The 17,453-nt window shown below is 45.3% G+C and overlaps 2 protein-coding genes across 2 annotated transcripts; both read right to left on the bottom strand.

The window, feature by feature from the left end:
* Window positions 1–462: 462 nt before the first annotated feature.
* On the bottom strand, window positions 463–5,609 carry LOC125757983 (uncharacterized). Its single transcript, XM_049414369.1, has 7 exons — window positions 5,545–5,609; window positions 2,459–2,518; window positions 1,941–1,973; window positions 1,830–1,862; window positions 1,604–1,743; window positions 888–924; window positions 463–545 (listed from the first exon to the last, which is right to left on the bottom strand). Exons 2-7 carry the CDS (start codon window positions 2,499–2,501, stop codon window positions 463–465), a joined length of 369 nt encoding a protein of 122 aa, XP_049270326.1. The 5' UTR covers window positions 2,502–2,518; window positions 5,545–5,609.
* A 2,209-nt stretch (window positions 5,610–7,818) lies between these two features.
* LOC119384816 (uncharacterized) lies at window positions 7,819–11,799 on the bottom strand. Its single transcript, XM_037652511.2, has 4 exons — window positions 11,719–11,799; window positions 9,581–9,658; window positions 8,547–8,960; window positions 7,819–8,150 (listed from the first exon to the last, which is right to left on the bottom strand). Exons 2-4 carry the CDS (start codon window positions 9,624–9,626, stop codon window positions 7,924–7,926), a joined length of 687 nt encoding a protein of 228 aa, XP_037508439.1. The 5' UTR covers window positions 9,627–9,658; window positions 11,719–11,799; the 3' UTR covers window positions 7,819–7,923.
* Window positions 11,800–17,453: the final 5,654 nt, after the last annotated feature.

The raw sequence follows: 17,453 nt of genomic DNA, 5'->3' as shown, positions 1-17,453 counted from the left end.
CCCACTAGGCCGCGGTTACTTTCTTCGCATTGTGCGTAGTAGCGGTTACGGACACCAGCGGACAGCTACGTCACCAAAGTCGGCTTTGTGGTGTCATGACAGCTTTCCCCGTAAAATACGCTGCCCTGCATATGAATAACACAGGGCCGGGTTCCTTCCTGCGTGATTATGCGTACGTAACGCCATGCGCAAGAGGTGGTTCCACATAATATAGGCAGTCCATTCGTCAAAGATCATTTATTTTTTCCGCTTGGAAGGCGTCGAACGCGATAAATTCACGAGAAAAATGTAAAAAAAAGAGGCATATACTTCCAGACACCGCAAACACTATAGTTATGTAAACGTTAAAACGCATTCTTCATGCGGCAGAGGGGCAATTGAGGCTGACGAAAGAAAGGTCAGGTCAATGAGCCCACTTCAAATGTCATGATAGCGCCCTGCGCTTGTGTCGATCTTTTCATGTCAGTTGATGGCGAAGTAGTCGAAGGCCACGACCATCACCTTGATAGGACACGTCTTGATCGTCCACATGCCGAAGTAGTCATCTGTTCCGAGTAGAAGGCAGGAAATACGTGCCGTTAGCCACGGTAAGATTCAACACCAACTAAAATATCCCTTCAGTTGCGAAGCGAAGGCTTTATTTAATTTAGAATTGCTACATGAACGCCGACTGCGATTATAATTTTACGAGAAAAAGAAAAGTGGAACTAGTAGGAAGTTAACATTAATGCAAAGGTACAATGAGCGTCGAGACGGAATCGGGACAGTGTAGCTTGTATTTCCTGACTCGAAGCAAAGGGAAAACCATGTTGCATAATTGGCATACTGTAACGGGACTCACCTAGGTGGACGGCGAAACAGTAGTGACATCCAACATGTAGTCGTACTCTGCTTCGTCATAGGCTTCTTCTGGAGACGCAGTTCCTGAAAGAACAAGAATGCTAGCGTTTAGCACTTACAATAAGCATCTTTCATGACGTCATCTTGTTGAAAGCATAAACGATGCATTCTTCACCTCGCTTGTCTACATCTAGCCCCTGTGGTCCTGTAGAATAAAATAACGACACGATTTGGAGACTGGGATTTATGATAGGGTCACTAAAATTGTTTTATATGGGAAAACGTGGTATATCTAATCCATACCGCATCCGCCTTCATAATTGCAAGTTGTGGTTGCTGAAAAAAATGATGTGTTGTGGGTTGAGAGCTTGCGACAAGCAGCACTTGCAATTGTCATCTTTGGCAAAAATTTCAGGAAAGTGTGTACGTACTGTTCTCATCATCGTAGTAATTGTAATAGTCATCGTAATAGTCGTATTCTGAAAAACAGAAAAGTATTAGCGTTTTTTTCACTGGTCTCGGGAAGAAATTGGGAAAGTTGTCCATACCTTCCTTGTATTTGTCCGTCGGCGACTCTGATTAAGCAAAAATTGGATTTACTTTAATCGGCATGTATGAAGGTTACCTTTAGGAAATTATATTAAAAATCAAATTCTTACCTTTCTCCACGCTTCGTTCCAACTGTGGTTCTGAATTTAAAAAAAGTACAGAGATTTAGGACTTGTGAGACAAAGAGCTCTGTGTGGAGAGAAGCGGTACATACCGTCGACTTTATTAATTTTTTCAGACACCGCTCCTGAAAACAAAGGGTGAGGATGTTGAGGTTTATTGTAGGAAACTGATGGCAGATATAGTCAGGAAGATGTTTACCCTTGTCTTGGTATATGTCTAGCGCTGATATACCTGGAAAAGAAAAGATTCGCAATTTATTAAAATGACGAATTTGAGTATAGTCACATTCGGGAGAATCTTTAGATGGTAGTTCGTACCCTCTTTGGGAATGGGATGCTCAGATGCATACCCTGAAAGAATGCATTCAGCTTTGCAATAAGTTTTCTAGGTTGTTATCTCAATAGAAAAGTCTGGAAGATGCTACCTACCCTTCGTGTCGTCATGTTTGAGAGACCATGATCCTGGAAAAAAAAATAATAGAAGCCTGAGACAGGTGATAGGGAGCCTTTGTAATTGTTGACAAGATTTTTTAAGTGGACCAAGTGTTGAGGGCGAGAGAACATTGAGCAGTACCGCTTTTTTTTTTATTACGTGAATGTACACGAATACATTTTGGACGAAATGTATTCTAGGCAATATGGTTCAGTACACTTGAACAATACTACCTAGATTATACTTCTAGCCTGTAGTATCGTTCATGCATGACTGTACAGCGACCTGGAAAAGCAGCCCGCGTGGCGATTGGGCCTTCACGCTGTTCGGCGCCACCGTACGTCGAGCGCTGGATGCACCAATCTGGTTCACTTTTAGTACCCAGCTCGTGAAACCGAAAGCGCTGGTCCCACAGCCTGGCAGAATTTAATCGCTAACACATTTCCGCTCCGCACTCATCTGCACCCGTGACCATTCTGTTTGGGCCTATGAGTACGCATATCAAAACACTCACCGATCGCCAGCATGGTGATCAGGATCCAGAGAGTTGTGCGCATGGTTCTTGTTGTGAAATCTGCGAGAGAAGATGTTGCATGCATAAAGGGAACACCGATGCGTACTCTGCAGCAGCGATTTGTTAAGGGACCCCTGACGCCAAATGTGGAAACTCGAGATGCTAGTGGTGTGATAGTGCTGCATGCGTGGCCATTTCTGACAGATTATTAGTGACGAAAGTTGCCTTTAGGACATTTTAATTCGGTTTTAAGGTAAGCGTGAGTGCAAAGCCCGCCCCCTTCCCGAAAATACCAAAAATAAATACCAAAATAAATAAATAAATAATAATAATAATAATAATAATAATAATAATAATAATAATAATAATAATAAGTGTTTCTCAAATAGTCAAGGTCTTCAGGAAGTGCCCCCCCCCCCCCCCCCGAAAAAAATTCCTGGCTACGGGCCTGGTGAGTGCTCAGCGGAGTTTTCAGCTCCTCGCGACACCGCCACTATTATGACGGAGACAGAGGCCCAGTGTGACGTTTCACGACTGAAACGAGTATTGTCGACGTAAGAGAATAATTGCGGGGCGCGCGCAATACCCCGACTGGCACCCGACGACGACAATTGTTAGTCACCCCTCTCGCTCTGTTGTCGCCTAGAGTTACTGTATATGCTACCTTTATGTGCTACTGACTACTCTCAACGTAGTTCTGGCTGCTTCGGCCAGGAATGCTTATTTTCTCTGGGTAGGGAGAGAGGGGCGGGGGGCACGTTGTTAATACCGAAGCCCCGCATCGTTTCATTCTTTACCGCTCCCGGGGCCCCGATTTGAAAACAGCGCTTACCTGAAAACTGCGATTAACGAGGCTAACACTAATTATACGATGCGTTAGAGCACTTATGATTGAATTCAGGGATTACCAGACAAAAAGGTACAAATTGCAGTAAAAGAATCGCAGACAAAACTTTCGCTGTCAGAGGTCCTTTAACTCTGACACAAGTGAACTCACCGCTGTCAAAGTTTGTTGCTTTCTTTCAGCCGTGAACACATCGAATATGGCAACGACAAAGTGACACACGAAGTTAATCTTTTTAAATATGTCATCTTTTCTGTTAGAGCCCGCTTCCTTTTATTGACCAATAGAAATCTCGCAAAATGTGCACAAAACACGACGTTGACTTTTGAACCACAAATAAGACAGACGCCGTGCAGCCTTTGTTATCCATGGCTTGATGCTCAGAGAGACGCTGTCCCAGTAATAAGACTGCGCTCGCGTACAGATAAAAAGTCAATGATAATGATATTTTCGAACAGCTTACAGGCGCTAAACAGACCAGCACGATTCAAAAGAAGATACCGACACGAACGCTGATAAAAGCATTGCGTGTCGAATGACAGTGGATAAATATATAATTAATTTGGTACGGGTGGGGACAAGATGTTGCGGCATCTTCGAGTACGTGTCAAACAGCATTCTTCCGCACTCTAACAGATCAAATCAAATCAGGTGTATTACGTGACAAAATCACAGGATTAATACGAGGCACGCCGTAGTGGAGTAGTCCGGATGAATTTTGACCACCTGGGTTTATTTAAAGTGTGGCTACATTGATGTACACTGCGCGTAAAAATTCAGAGACCGCGGGACAAGAGAATTAAAGCCGAATATTTCCGCTGCTTTGGCAGGGAGCATTGAATTTAGATTTCCAGTCTCTTTTATGAAACGGCCTAAGGACATGCGCTGTGCAGTTCGACCGGATACAGTCACAAATTGCTGGGAAATTCAAGTTTTCTGAGGCCTTGACGCCTATATACTTTTGAAGCCGATTGTGTACACGTACACGGGTGTTCTGACGCACAAGACAGGTGCTTTTCCCGGCATTGAACTGACACTTCTATTTAAGATAAGGAACCAACTACAGTCCAGCAACGAAATTTAGTAGCGCAAAAAAAGACGTGTGCTGCGTCCTCGTGTGACCCGCGCCACGGTGGTCTATGGTTATGGTGCTAGACTGCCGACCCGAAGGTCGCAAGATCGAATCCCGGCCGTCGCGGCCCCATTTCGACGGAGGCGAAATGCTGTAGAGGCCCGTGAACTTAGAGGTATAGGTGCACGTTAAAGAATCCCATATGGTGAAAATTTCCGGAGCCCTGCACTACCGCGCCCCTCAAGTTAGTCTCACCATTTCGGGACGTAAGACCACCAGCAGGGGCGTAGCCAAGGGGGGGGGGTTCAAACCCCCCCCCCCCGAATTTCAGTTTTGCTTGCGTATATATACACGCACACATACAAACGCACGAACATACATAATGTATGGTTGAACCCCCCCCCCCCCTCCCCCCTGAAAAAAAATTTCTGGCTACGCCCCTGACCACCAGCAATTTATTTGCGCTAACACATAAGATACGTCTATTTAGTTCAGAGTATTACGTGGCTTGATTTAGCAAGAAGCTTAAAGTTAGCGCCCGCGCAGGAGGTATCAGCGATCTTACATACGATGAAGTTAAACGGATCAGTTAACTGACTGTACAATATACGCCGTAGTGGAAGAATCGGGACTATAATAACGACCTAAGGATCTTTTTAATGCGCACTATACTAAGCACGCCAGGTTTATTGTATTTATCGCTCCCATGGGAATACGCCCACAGCGAACCAACGCGACCCAGAGCTCAGCAACGTAAAACTTTATAGGCCGTGTTATGGTTTACATCACCGCCGGAGAACTTTCGACAAGCATAGACTGAAACCGTAACTTCGAATTTAAAAGGCTGCCTAAAAAGTCTGGCCTCAAAGCTTAACTTCAAAGCTAAAAGCCTGGTCTCAAAAAGCCTGGCGTGGAAAACCTGGTCTGAAAGCTTAACTCCTGCGGACCAGATGCAGACTTCCTGCTCAGAGCAGCAAACAATTAACGTTCTATCCATACGCCTTGCCTTTCTAAAACGGGTATTCTTTGGTCTGCGACGTTTCGTAGTGTTCTTTATCGACCTCCTCATGTAAATGCAACATCTATACGGACCACGACGCGCCGCTTACGTTCAGGTAGCCCTCACAGCAGCGGTGAAGTGCCCGTAATAAGCAAGACGGATCGACTTACCTAGTCGCCTGGTTTGCTCGGTGTCTGAGATCACTTGAAGCTACGCGTGACACTATTCTTGCTTTACTGCAAGCGGGGTGCTGCCGTAGACGCGCTTATGTAGCAGATGTCAATCGAGAATAGGCACACGTGACAATACATATTTTGTTGTTATCGTGGCCATCAAGATCGTGTATAGCACAGATTTAGGAATGATCTGAAGAATTGGTTTCGCGCCGATATGTTCTTCAATGTTTCATTCTTTTTTTTTTTTTTTTGTTTAGTGATGCAACGATCAAGATGAATCCGCCCCCGGTACCATGTGGTGTTTATTTCGGTACATGCAGATAACAAACACATATATTGTCATAAATTGTAACGCAACTACCATGATGTAGATGCGCACGCGTGATGGGGAGCTATATTTCGAATAACTGCCACTCTTTGATGCATGGACTCAAGGGATAAGACCGCGCATGTTCGACAGCAGCTCCGGGTGCCTTTTTGCATATATATATATATATATATATATATATATATTATAATATATATATATATATATATATATATATATATATATATATATATATATATATATATATATATATATATATTATATATATATATATGGGTCATTCCATATCAAGTGTACCTCTTAAATTTTCGACCATCTCCGATCACGCTGAAATAAATTGGGCTGGTATGTGTGAACGTCAGAAGTAGTTATTGCGGCGTTATATTTCGGGAAAAAAATTTGTGTTGCCTAGAGGGCGCTTCGAACTTGGGGCATGGAAGCGAAACTGTGTCGTACGTAACAATTTGTATAAAATTACTGGTTTGAGCCATTACGACGAAACAACTTTTTTTCTTAACTTCAAGGCGCTGCTCTTTCATGACTATGATAGTTTATTCCTTTTTGTTTCAACTTTTATTATTTTTGGCCTTGACGAAAGTGGCAAGATACTGCAGCACCAATTTTTCCGCGAGTAATATATTCACATTGAGGGCTTTGTAGGTTCCTATAGTAAGTGATAAAAATACTGCGGGATTGAAAGAAGAAGAAACCTTGTCACAATATTGTGACAAATTTGGGGAAAATAGCGTTTTGACCCATAATGCGGCTTCATTTTCACAATGTAGCGGTCCAAGTAAAAATATGACTTTTACATCGCTGTGTAGTATGCTTTGTGGGTATGACGTACAGGAAGTTTGAAAAGAGTAGTCTTTGTTTTAAGCGAGAAAAAAAAAATTTAACTGAACAACCACATGGTCGTACGAAGTTTTCCTTTGCCTGGCCTTGACTGCATAGCACGTCAGCAGAGGGTTCCAGCGGGTGCCTTTTCGCCCCAAATAATGCAAGTCATGCAGCTGCTTGTCACTTGTTTTAGTAATACTGCTCTATATAACGTCAAAAGTGGCAATAGTGCTAAAATTATGGAATGGTACTGCCCCCTTGGACCATCAAAGGGCTGGTAATATTCAACCGCTTCACCGTCCAAAGGGGCAGAATTATAAGGAAGTCAATGGCCTGCAGAGCTGTTCTAGGGCGTCGTGTTTGGCTTCCGATAATTAAGATACATGGTCTTACGTAATAAAACGGCATATTTAAGCTAGAGTTTACGTAAGTTGTTTTTATGGTCTTTCAGATATAAGCCAACGCGTGCCGTATACCTGAAAGATCATAAAAACAACTTAAGTAAACTCTAGCTTAAATATGCCGTTAATTATAGCTACTGCAAAGGACGAGGGGAGGGAAGAGATAGACGGAAGGACAGACCGGCTGGCCACCCTGTGCTGGGCAAGGGGAATAAAAGAGAAGAGATCGCAAAGCAGCTGCGCCATTTTCCAATATATATATACTACGAAGTAGCTCATAAGGGATATGGTTTGTGCGTGTTGATTGACCATCGCTAAGCAGAATATGTATACGCAGCACGGGACAGAAACGAACACTGGACAAGACGACGACGGGACTAGCGCCCGTCCCGTCGTCTTCTTGTCCTGTCTTCGTTTCTGCGCTATGTATATATTGCAAAGCAGCTTCTCCAACGGGCATGTATATATTGACGGAGAGCACGCCAAGTGAATCCTTAATGCAGCTTAGGCCTATGTCCGCACTTACCGTCGTCAAGCATCCCTTTTCTGCAGGCACTGTTTGCTTAAATATATTCTATTCTATGTTTTAACAGGAACTCTAACTGTTGTTGCTTCTGCTACCATTATTTACTTTCAGTACATATGTGAGCAATGAATGCTGTGTTGGCAGTTAAATAATGTAAGTGAAGGAATCGAACGTTCGTCGATCACGAGTTTATTCTTCCGCTAGGGAGAGCGTCACGGCCGATAAAGTCAAAAGTGAAAGGCATAAATGAAGGTGTCACAAGTAGGCCGATACATTTGTTAAGGATGTTCCCTTGCGTCGTCGAATGCTTTCTTCAACTGGTCGAGCAAAGGGCCGTTGATGAAGGCGTGGGCGAGATCAGAGAGCGCATGTCGGATTGGGTCTCGAAACAGCGGATCCATCGTGTCAATCTTCTTTCCGTTCCAGTTGGCGGTAGACTTTCTGAAGACCAGTTTCTTTATCTTGACACGGCCAAGGTCGAGCGCCGCAATGTGGAAACGGCCATCTGTGGCAAATGAAAAGTAAGAGCCACTATAACTTGCGAGCTTCTAATAATGCAAGGCCTGTTACAAAAGAACACAACATTTGGCTTCATGAAAGAAAAAAAAAAAGAAAGGACTACGTAGGGTGTCAAAGGTGAGGTTACCGCGCGACAGCAACACCTATATACAGAGAAAAACGGGTAAAACGGGTAAAGCGCTCGTCATATTGTGCAGCGTATTCAGCGTTCAAGAGAAGCAGTTCAGGCAGGAAGTACCAGGAGCTTCCCGAGGAGTGCCTGCCTCGCTTAGGCAATGCCTAAGGAGGGACATCGCTATTTTTATACGACACTTTTATAACTCATATTTTGGCGGCATCCTACGAAAAATCCCTGGACCCTCAACAAGTGTATACATCTCACCGGAATGTTTTTCCACTTGCAGCCTGGCCTCGGCGCTTTTCGCTGAGGCAGTCACGTTTCCAGCTTCGATGAGGGCCAGGGGTTCGTCGCCGCGCTTCGGGTTCCTCACAGCTACGCGCAAGCTGTAACGCATGCGAATCCTGGAGAAATCCAGGAAGCACACGGCGTGGCTCTTGTCGCGCGAAGTGAACAGACAGTCGCCGTCCTTCCGGATGCCCTGGTCCGAGCAGGTGAAGCGCCCACCGTACAGCTCAAACCAGCTCCACCAGGCATCATCGGGCCACTGGTCCGACGTCACTCGGCGCGTGTCGTTGACGCGCGCGTCGGCGGGAATGGTCTCGCACACGTGACCGTTCCCGAGTGCGCGGACCAGTTGGCTGCCCGTCCATGGCCTCACCGGGAAATCACGGTGCGCTGCGTTAAACGAAACACGAAGAAGAAATGAGGTCCCAGCTGCCTGTCAGATGTTCATGACGAGGACTGGTAACACTGAGCAACAGTTAGCAAATCCTGGCAAATTATTCGCACGCAGTCACACACGCAACTACTCACGACCAGACCCCACAAGCAGCCAATTGTCATTTTCAAGATGACTCATTACTAACTAGCTCAACAACAACTTCTAATATACAGTTGGCTAACGCTATAAAAGTGCTAATGCATCAGTGAGTGCTTGTAATAGGCGTACAAGGGCCCCTCCCTCCTGACCTAAAGTCCGTAACGGACTCCCAAAGAACTTTTAAAGTAATGACTAATGTAATATTGATTATATGGTATAATTTCATATCCAACTGAGTTCCCATAGTGCATTTTTTTTTTTTTTTTTCAAATTTTTTTGACGCGAAAATGCATGCATCGGGTGAGCAGAGAAACGAAGATGGGATTGCAAGCTCCAGCTTACACAGTGTAGGCGTATAATGAAATTGCAGGGGTTTTTTTTCCAGCTCATGCTATGCTTCAGAAATTGCACACAAATATTACATGCGCTGCACGATCGTTCGATGCATCAGGAAGAGTTGCATATCGGGGCTCACCGCTTGCGGCAGCAAAGACCACCACCAGCCAGAGAAATGAATTCATGGTGCTTGACGTAGAAACTTGAATATGTTGTCCTGGCATGGAAAAACAACAACAACAAAGCGGTCACTTAGCGCAAGAATTGGATAACGTTCTGCAGCAGATGTACCGATTGATGCACTTAATACGAAACCTAGCTACGTTATAGATGTACTGACCAGACAGAGGCGCTTTCAGCCGTCATATATAGTTCATAGCACAAGTTTGGCTAGCACGACGCGAGGATTTCTTTCCGAATGGAATTGCGGCTGGCTTACAACGTAATCGTAGGTGTTGATGAGGGGGGGGGGGATGTTATATGGGAGATCGTATAACATGCAACTGCAGGACATATTGACCACTACAAAAAGACGAGGCAGAAGGAAACAACACGAGAGCACGGGCGGGAACTGCAGACTGAATTAATCATGACAACACGTCGCAGTATATAGGCAAATATATATATATCCGATAGGAACATCTTAAAGGAGGTATTGCTAACAAAGCCCTGGCCTTTCTTATACGACATGCCTCCGTCAGTTCTTGTGCAGTCTGATCCCGGCTTCTAACAATGATCATTGTTGGGGTTTCGCGTGCCAAAACCACAATATGATTATGAGGGGCATCGTAGTAGAGGGTTCCGGAAATTTAGACCACCTAGGGTTCTTTAACGTGCACTAAATATAAGTGTCTCTAGCGTTTCACCGCAGTCGAAATTCCGCGTCCTTCAGGTTGGCTGTCGCGCTGGTCCTGGCTTCTGCCTAGAATTTTATTATCCCGGAAACGCGGTTCAAAGATGCAGTTCTTGCAGTGCGCAGGCGAGTGCGCCAAGTCATCGTCCTTAAACTTTTGTTCATCATGCCTGGCTCGATCATTCAGGCACCGCCCTGTATACGTGCATTCTTGCAAGGCGAGTACCTTCGCCGTAAACGACGACACGCACGGAAACCCAGATGTGCGGGTGGAGGAACAAACGGCCTGGTTCACGCTTGTAATCAAGCCTTATGGTACGTATACGAGATGTGAACACTGCCGCGTACAGAACAGTGATAAAAGCGGACGAACTTCTTAATTAGGTGAGGGGAATGCGTAGCTTATGTACGCCAGAATCGTATGCAAACGAACTTGGATATGACAGAATCTTAAACGCATGAGGTAACGGACTATACACGCGGTCATGGAAAAAACTATGTGTGTGTGTTTTTTTTTTAATGGGCACTATACTAAGCACACGAGTGTTTTTGCATTTTGCGCCTATTAAAATACGCCCTCAGAAAACTATCGATCCATGGGCCAGCAACGAAGCACCTTAGAGACCGCATTAAGATTTACGTTACCGGAAGAGAACCTTCTCCTCAGTATAGTTCTCAATAAGCTGACTATAAAAGCTGGCCTGCTTAACTCCTGCGGAACAGATGCAGCTTTCAGTCTTGCAGCCGTAAACAACGTGACATCTGTACGCCTTGCCTTTCTGGAACGGGTATTAGAGAGTTTTAGCAAGTTACGGAAATGCAATAAGGCAGTGCGGTAGCGTTCCTCCTTTCCCGCTGGTTGTGCTTTTGCCGCTCCCCGTTCCAATGACAATGCGTACCCCAAGCGACAGGTAATAATGAGGCGTCACAACCCCACAGTAATTTTTGAAAGAGCTTTTGTGGTGTTGGGGTGCCTTCACCGGCAAGAGGTCGACGACCTGGAAAGGAACCGTCATACGGTAGCGTATTTGCGTACCGTATTTCCGTAATTAGCTAAAACTTTCTATTCTTTCGTCAGCGAACGTTTGCGGGGCCCCGTATGTCGTGGGATCGATTCTCGGCCGCGGCGGTCGCATTTCGATGGCGGCGAAATGCTCGAGGCCCGTGAGTTCGTTTGGGTGCACGTAAAAGACCTCCAGGTATAGTCGAAATTTCTGGTGCCCTCCACTATGCATGGCTTCATAATCATATCGTGGATTTGGACATAAGACCTCAACAATTATGATTAGCGTTTGCAGTGTCCTTTATCCACATTCTCATGTAAATGCAACGTAGACGAATCGCGACGCGTAGCTTACGTTCTGGTATCCCTTACAGCAGCCGTTAAATGCCCGCCCGTAAAAAGGTAAGACGGATCAACTTACCTTGTCGCCTGGTTTGCTCGGTGTATGAGATCACTTGGTGCTATGCGTAACACTACCCTTGCTTTTCTGCTGAGAGGGCGCTACCATAGACGCGCTTATGTAGTAGACGTTAATCGAGAATATGCACACGTGGAAATACATATTTTGTTGTTATCGATACCATCATGATCGACTCACAAAAATGTGACTCGCCAAACCTATAGCGCAAATTTGGGAATGATCTAAGAAGCGGTTTCGTGCCGACATGTGTTTTATTGTTTCATTCTCTTTTTCTTGATGCAACAATCATGAGGCAGCCGCTCCAGGTAGCAGGTTTAAGGTTTTCCTTTTTTTTTTCGGCAGGCGCAAATAATGAGCGCATGGGGTGCTGCAATGCGGGCAGATCAGTAGTAATTCAGATCACTAGTTGAAGGAAACTGCCACTAAGTAAATGCGCATGCGTACTGCATGGGGACCCAGCCTGATCATTCTGCCCCCTTGGCGTATGAACACAGGGGATAAAACTTCGCATCCTGACAGCAGCTCAGAGAAGCAAGGACAGCTAGCGTAGGAAACTCAGGTTCTTGCATGTCTACGTATATATACTCTATATAAGAGAGCATATAAACTTTGACACATTTTGCATACTACAATGTTTCCTTTCGATATCACTGTTCAGCGTGCACCTCGCTTCTTACTCTCACGACGGAAACAATTGCGATTTAAATGAAAACAGTGAATCAGTTCAAAACAGCGTATAAAATATTCTACGCATGGGTTTAGCAGGTGCCAACATATTGGGCTGTTAACCTTGTAGTTTTGTATCCTCAACAAATCAACGAACAGTGCCACGGTAAACGAATATATGCGTCTACCGTACCGATGAAGTACGAATGAAAACGATTGGGTTGTTCCATTCGACGTCTCTTGACTTTATTAATTCACGTCGCGATATACCAAAAAATAAGAAAACATTTGTAGCCCCATGTGGCGGCGGCCACATGTCTTACGTAAAATCCAGCAGTCATTTAGACGAGACGTGACAACCCAGGCTGACGTTTGCATATTGTGTAAGCCAACGTTAGAAGTCATTTAATAATATTTGCAAGCGATAACACGGGCTGGTTGCGTGCGAGTAAATAAGGTATGCGCAACTACACCGTTAACCGCATGGCTTATTATTTGTGAAATGCGGTGAACGGTGCAATGGCATATACCTCATTTATTCGCATAATGCCTGCTTACCTGCTGTTACGACAATGTATCGTTAAAGGTAGGTGTAAATTGGCCCTTTCCTAGCTCTTTGAACCATACGATGAGACATCAGGCAAGCTGTACCAACTTTACTAGATTAGGTTGTGCTGTACCACTTACGCGTGCCCATGAGCCATCGTTCTGGTTACCAACAGAACGATGGCTCATGTCACTAAGAGCAGGCACGTAGCCAGGATTTTTTTTCGTGGGGGGGGGGGGGGGGGGCAAAGCCTAAATGTTCGAAAGAAAGTCTTTCCACGGCAAAAAGAAAAAAAAGTTGCCCAGGCATATAGAAGGCTGGACGAATTTCGGGGGGGGGGGGGGGCCGCCCCCCCCCCCTTGCCTACGTGCCTGACTAAGACATATCCTCGCTTGCAAGTTGAATAGCGCATGCTTCAATGTCACTTCAGCTGATTGACAGCTCATCGCGAGGCATGCGTGTACGGTTCCTCACCTGACTGGGCAACAAATTGCTGTGACTTATCGAACCGCATGAGCTCTTTGTGACGCACGTACATTGCCACCGATAGAGCTTGGCTGCACGCATGTATAGCGCTAAAAAAACGTTGATAAGTGTGCACGTCTGTTGTATAGTTAATCATCTCGTGAAACTGCATTTTTAGAAGTGGCCACTGCCACGATGGCAATGGCATTGCTGGGGCGGTGATGCAATTGATGTTCACCCAATGGCACTTGCACTTGCTCACCGCGCTTCCTCACGCGTAGTTTAAAAAAAATAAATTATATATACTAGAAAATTTGATAGAAAATAGAGATACCAAAGGTGCTCGAGATACTAAAAGCCAGCGTTGCAGTGTATGCCGTCAGTTCTCCAACGCGGATATCATGAACTGGTGACGTACGAAATCGTCAAGCTTCCCTATATTACGTCAGACACGGATGCCTCGAGGTGTTGACTATGCCTGGTTATTGCGGTGTCAGTGTGGCCACGCAGGTAAAGCTGCTGGAGCGTCCAATCAACTTTACGGTGACCCCTTTCCAGTGCAGACACTGCAAGGAAGCTTCGCCACCTGGCATCTATACTGGCGAACTCGAACGCTCTAGATGTAAGGCCTACCTAAATACGCCAAGTGAATCATTCACTGGAGCCCCTACTTCTATCCGTACTTACCGACGTGAAGCGTAACCAGCGTTGCCAGGTTTGGCTACATTGCGACAATTTGGCTATCTTTAAGGCCGATGGCGGCAGAAAAAAACGGCTGGGCTACTCGGCTCTTTTAGACTACTTTCTTGTTTCTTCAATTTGAGCGAAATTGTTGATATCTCGTGACGTCGCAGCCACTGGCGTTCGAGTATGTGGTGTCAAAACATGGCAGCCAAAGGTCGTTTGCATCTCCCGAAATTATATGTGGCACTGTGATTACACAACGAATTTTAACGAAAAGGATGCCTCAGTGGCCCAAACACGGGTAAAAGCCAATCGTGGGGATCGTAAAATAAATATAAAAGAACTACACGTTAATAACATGCCAGTCAAGCAGCCCTAGCCCACAAAAACAGAAAATGCATTTGGATATGTGGCTGCGACTGAGGGCAAGCTGTAGCATGGTGTCTGGTTTTGCAGCCCACATACTGCTGAACGCGAGTTTAAAGCGCATTTGGAAGTGAACAGGTATCAAAAGCGCTCCGCGTCCAGTGTGCTCTGCACTCATCGGATTCGCTCGCTGGATTTCAAGCAAGACGGACGTGCCGGCCGCGATGTCCTGGATTACTCCTCGTACTTCTCGCTGATCGGCGCCCTGTGACGGTCGCCTCGCCCGCTATGCCGTGCGCCGCTCATCGACGGGGCCTCCGCCGCTTCGTCAATGTTGTGCACCGTGCCTCTGGCTGTGTTTCGTGGACCCGTCCTTGAACTCCCGTGACCGTCTCCCCCATCTTTCCTGTCCTCTTCTCTCTTCGTTGGATGGATGTCCCCCTATCACTTCTTTCTCTATTTCTTCCTACTTTTCTTTTATTCCCTCCTTACCCCCACCCCTACAGGGCGGTTAGCCGTGTCGCAGATGCAGACAGAAATTAGCGCCCCCCTTTTCCTTTCCCTCAAGAACCACTCTAACTCATCGATACTATAGTCGGTGACAGCCTAAGAATAAATACAGGGTGTTTCAGCTAACTTGCGCCAAGTATATTTTTTTAATTTCGCGCACTCTAGAAAAAAGCTGGAAAAAAATTTATCAGGGCAGTTATCTTAGCATAGATGAAGCAATTCGAAGTTGCTTAACAAAAGTTATAGTTAATATTTTTCGTTATAGTTACTATTTTAAAGTTTAGTTAAGCAGTCTTTGGTAACTACCCAGCTTATCGGATTGGCAGTTATACTAGCATGGATAAAATATTCTGACGTTCCAGAACAAGTGCTACAACTTTTGCATTGAAGATTTTTCTCTAGAGTCAATATTTAGAAAGTTCATTAAGCAATCTTTGCTAATTGCTGAGCTTAGTGGATTGGAAAAAATAATCTTACGTGCTCTATATGGCTCAGAACAATACTACAATTATTAGAGACGCGTAGCGCCCATGCTTAACTTTTTAATACTTGGTGCTTTTTAGCTGAAACACCCTGTATAAGCTCCGCCCACGAGGCCGTATTGCTCATTTTTTGCATGCCTCCGCGCTACAAAGGAAGTAGTTCCTAAACAATAGCAATTTTCACGCATATAAACATTATCTTGCAATACTGCATTGATATTGAAATAAAGAAAGCAAAGCTAGATAAAAAAATGTAAAGGCACGGAGTTCAACGTCAGCTTAACAATATATCTGTTCTTTAAACAGCACCTCCCGCCGCGGTCATCTCGGAGTCTTCGAAGGTGTAATGTACATCCCAAAGGTGATGTTTCTGCGCAGTACCTATTTTGGTATTAAAACAAAGAATGCCAGATTTAACGTAAAATTTAAAATAAAGGAATCGTTTTTTACCATTTCATAAACCAAAACAGCGACATTAATCACATTTAATAAGATCGTTTGTAATTTTTTTACGAAACTTTCGCCGCCAGTTTCCATGACTGGCTGCTGTAACTATGGCAACTGTGACTCAAAGTGAAGCATGGCGAAGTGGTCCGAGATTGCCTTAGTGAATTTCGACTCTTGTGTTGCCGTAAATACCGCATTTGCGTCTCTAGTCGCCGTGCTTGTAGTCGTGTCTGAGGTAAAGACTAAGGCTTCATTTCAGGTCTTGTTTCAACGGAATAAAAGCGTGTAGCGCATATGGTGTTTAACTGTGGGGGTCATTGCATGCGTTGCCGTTACGTTCACGGCAAGGAGATGTACCTGTCTAAAGTGGCGTTGACTAAAGGCTTTACGTGGGAATGTTTCTTGCTTCGACAACTTGCACTGGCGCTGCCACGACCCCTTCAGCCCTTGAACATTCAAATTCTTTATTTATTTATTATTTATTCATTACATAGCTGCATCGCCCCAGTAGGCATTACAGCAGGGCAGACCCACTTTTGCTGGAAGAGGGGCCCCTACCTTCTATGTATGTGTGTGCCTGTGCGAAAGAGGCTGTCTTCTGTTTGCCGTAAGACATATAGGAAAATGATATACGCTTCTAAAAAAAGTTTATTTGTCAACGTTTCGATCGGAGGCTGATTTTTATCAAGGAAAAATTTACGAGGCTTCGATGCGCTTTTATAGCATCGTTCTCCGAGCAGGTAGAGAGAGAGAAAAAAAAAGAGTAGCCAAAAGACCATGCGCATACACTCGAACATAAAAAGAACACGTGCATCCTCGAGGAAATAAAAGGAAAACATATATATGTATACGTTGTTAATCCCGGTGAACCCAACCAGTAAGTACATTCCTATCGTCCATTGTCAAGCCCCACCTCTCTCCGGCTCCCCCTCATTTGTTCGTGAGGCATAGTGAGGGGGTGAGGCTTCACAAGAAGGGATAAGCGTTTAAAAAAGGGTCTACGGATTATAAGCTTCACGAGAGTCCACTGTAATTTATTATAAACAAATTATTACTGCGTAATGCACAGAATACACGCGAAATGCAAAAAAACACACGTTAGACAAAAGCACGAATTCCAAATATGATATCGTGTAGTATGATGCAACGCCATTAACAACAAAGCTTTTTTTTTTAGATGCGAAGTATCTTAAGGCGGAGATCAATCCGGTGGTGGTGGTGGTGTGCGGCGTGACCACCCTTACTGCGCATGCGCATACCCTCTCCACACACCTCCTCTCCACTCACCCTATCCCATTCCCCTCTCCCCTCCCCCTCTCCCATTCCCCTCTCCACTCTCCCCTTCCCCTCCCCACTTTCCCTCTCCACTTTCCCTCTCCCGTCCCCCTCTCCCATACACCTCTCCCCTCCCCCTTTCCACTCTTCCTCTGAAACGCGGGCTAGACATGCCGAAATTCTCTCCTGCGCAACGCCGCGATGAGCTCGAGCGCATGCGTGTCCCCTCCCCTTCTCCCTCCTCTCCTACCCTGCCCCCCTCTCGCCCGCCTGTCGACCACGTTCCCCGCTCG

The sequence above is a fragment of the Rhipicephalus sanguineus genome, chromosome 3 (genome assembly GCF_013339695.2).
Source record: "Rhipicephalus sanguineus isolate Rsan-2018 chromosome 3, BIME_Rsan_1.4, whole genome shotgun sequence".
In the NCBI taxonomy this organism is placed as follows: Eukaryota; Metazoa; Arthropoda; class Arachnida; order Ixodida; family Ixodidae; genus Rhipicephalus; species Rhipicephalus sanguineus.
This window is presented reverse-complemented; position numbering and strand designations above follow the sequence as displayed.

Coding starts and splice junctions, on each gene's coding strand:
- LOC119384816 (XM_037652511.2), bottom strand. CDS start 9,626: ATGAATTCATTTCTCTGGCTGGTGGTGGTCTTTGCTGCCGCAAGCG. Junction 8,961..9,580: donor GGTCTTTGCTGCCGCAAGCG/GTGAGCCCCGAT, acceptor CGTTTAACGCAG/CGCACCGTGATTTCCCGGTG. Junction 8,151..8,546: donor GCAAGTGGAAAAACATTCCG/GTGAGATGTATA, acceptor CATTTGCCACAG/ATGGCCGTTTCCACATTGCG.
- LOC125757983 (XM_049414369.1), bottom strand. CDS start 2,501: ATGCGCACAACTCTCTGGATCCTGATCACCATGCTGGCGATCG. Junction 925..1,603: donor AAAAATTAATAAAGTCGACG/GTATGTACCGCT, acceptor TTGTTCTTTCAG/GAACTGCGTCTCCAGAAGAA. Junction 546..887: donor GAAGCCTATGACGAAGCAGA/GTACGACTACAT, acceptor TACTCGGAACAG/ATGACTACTTCGGCATGTGG.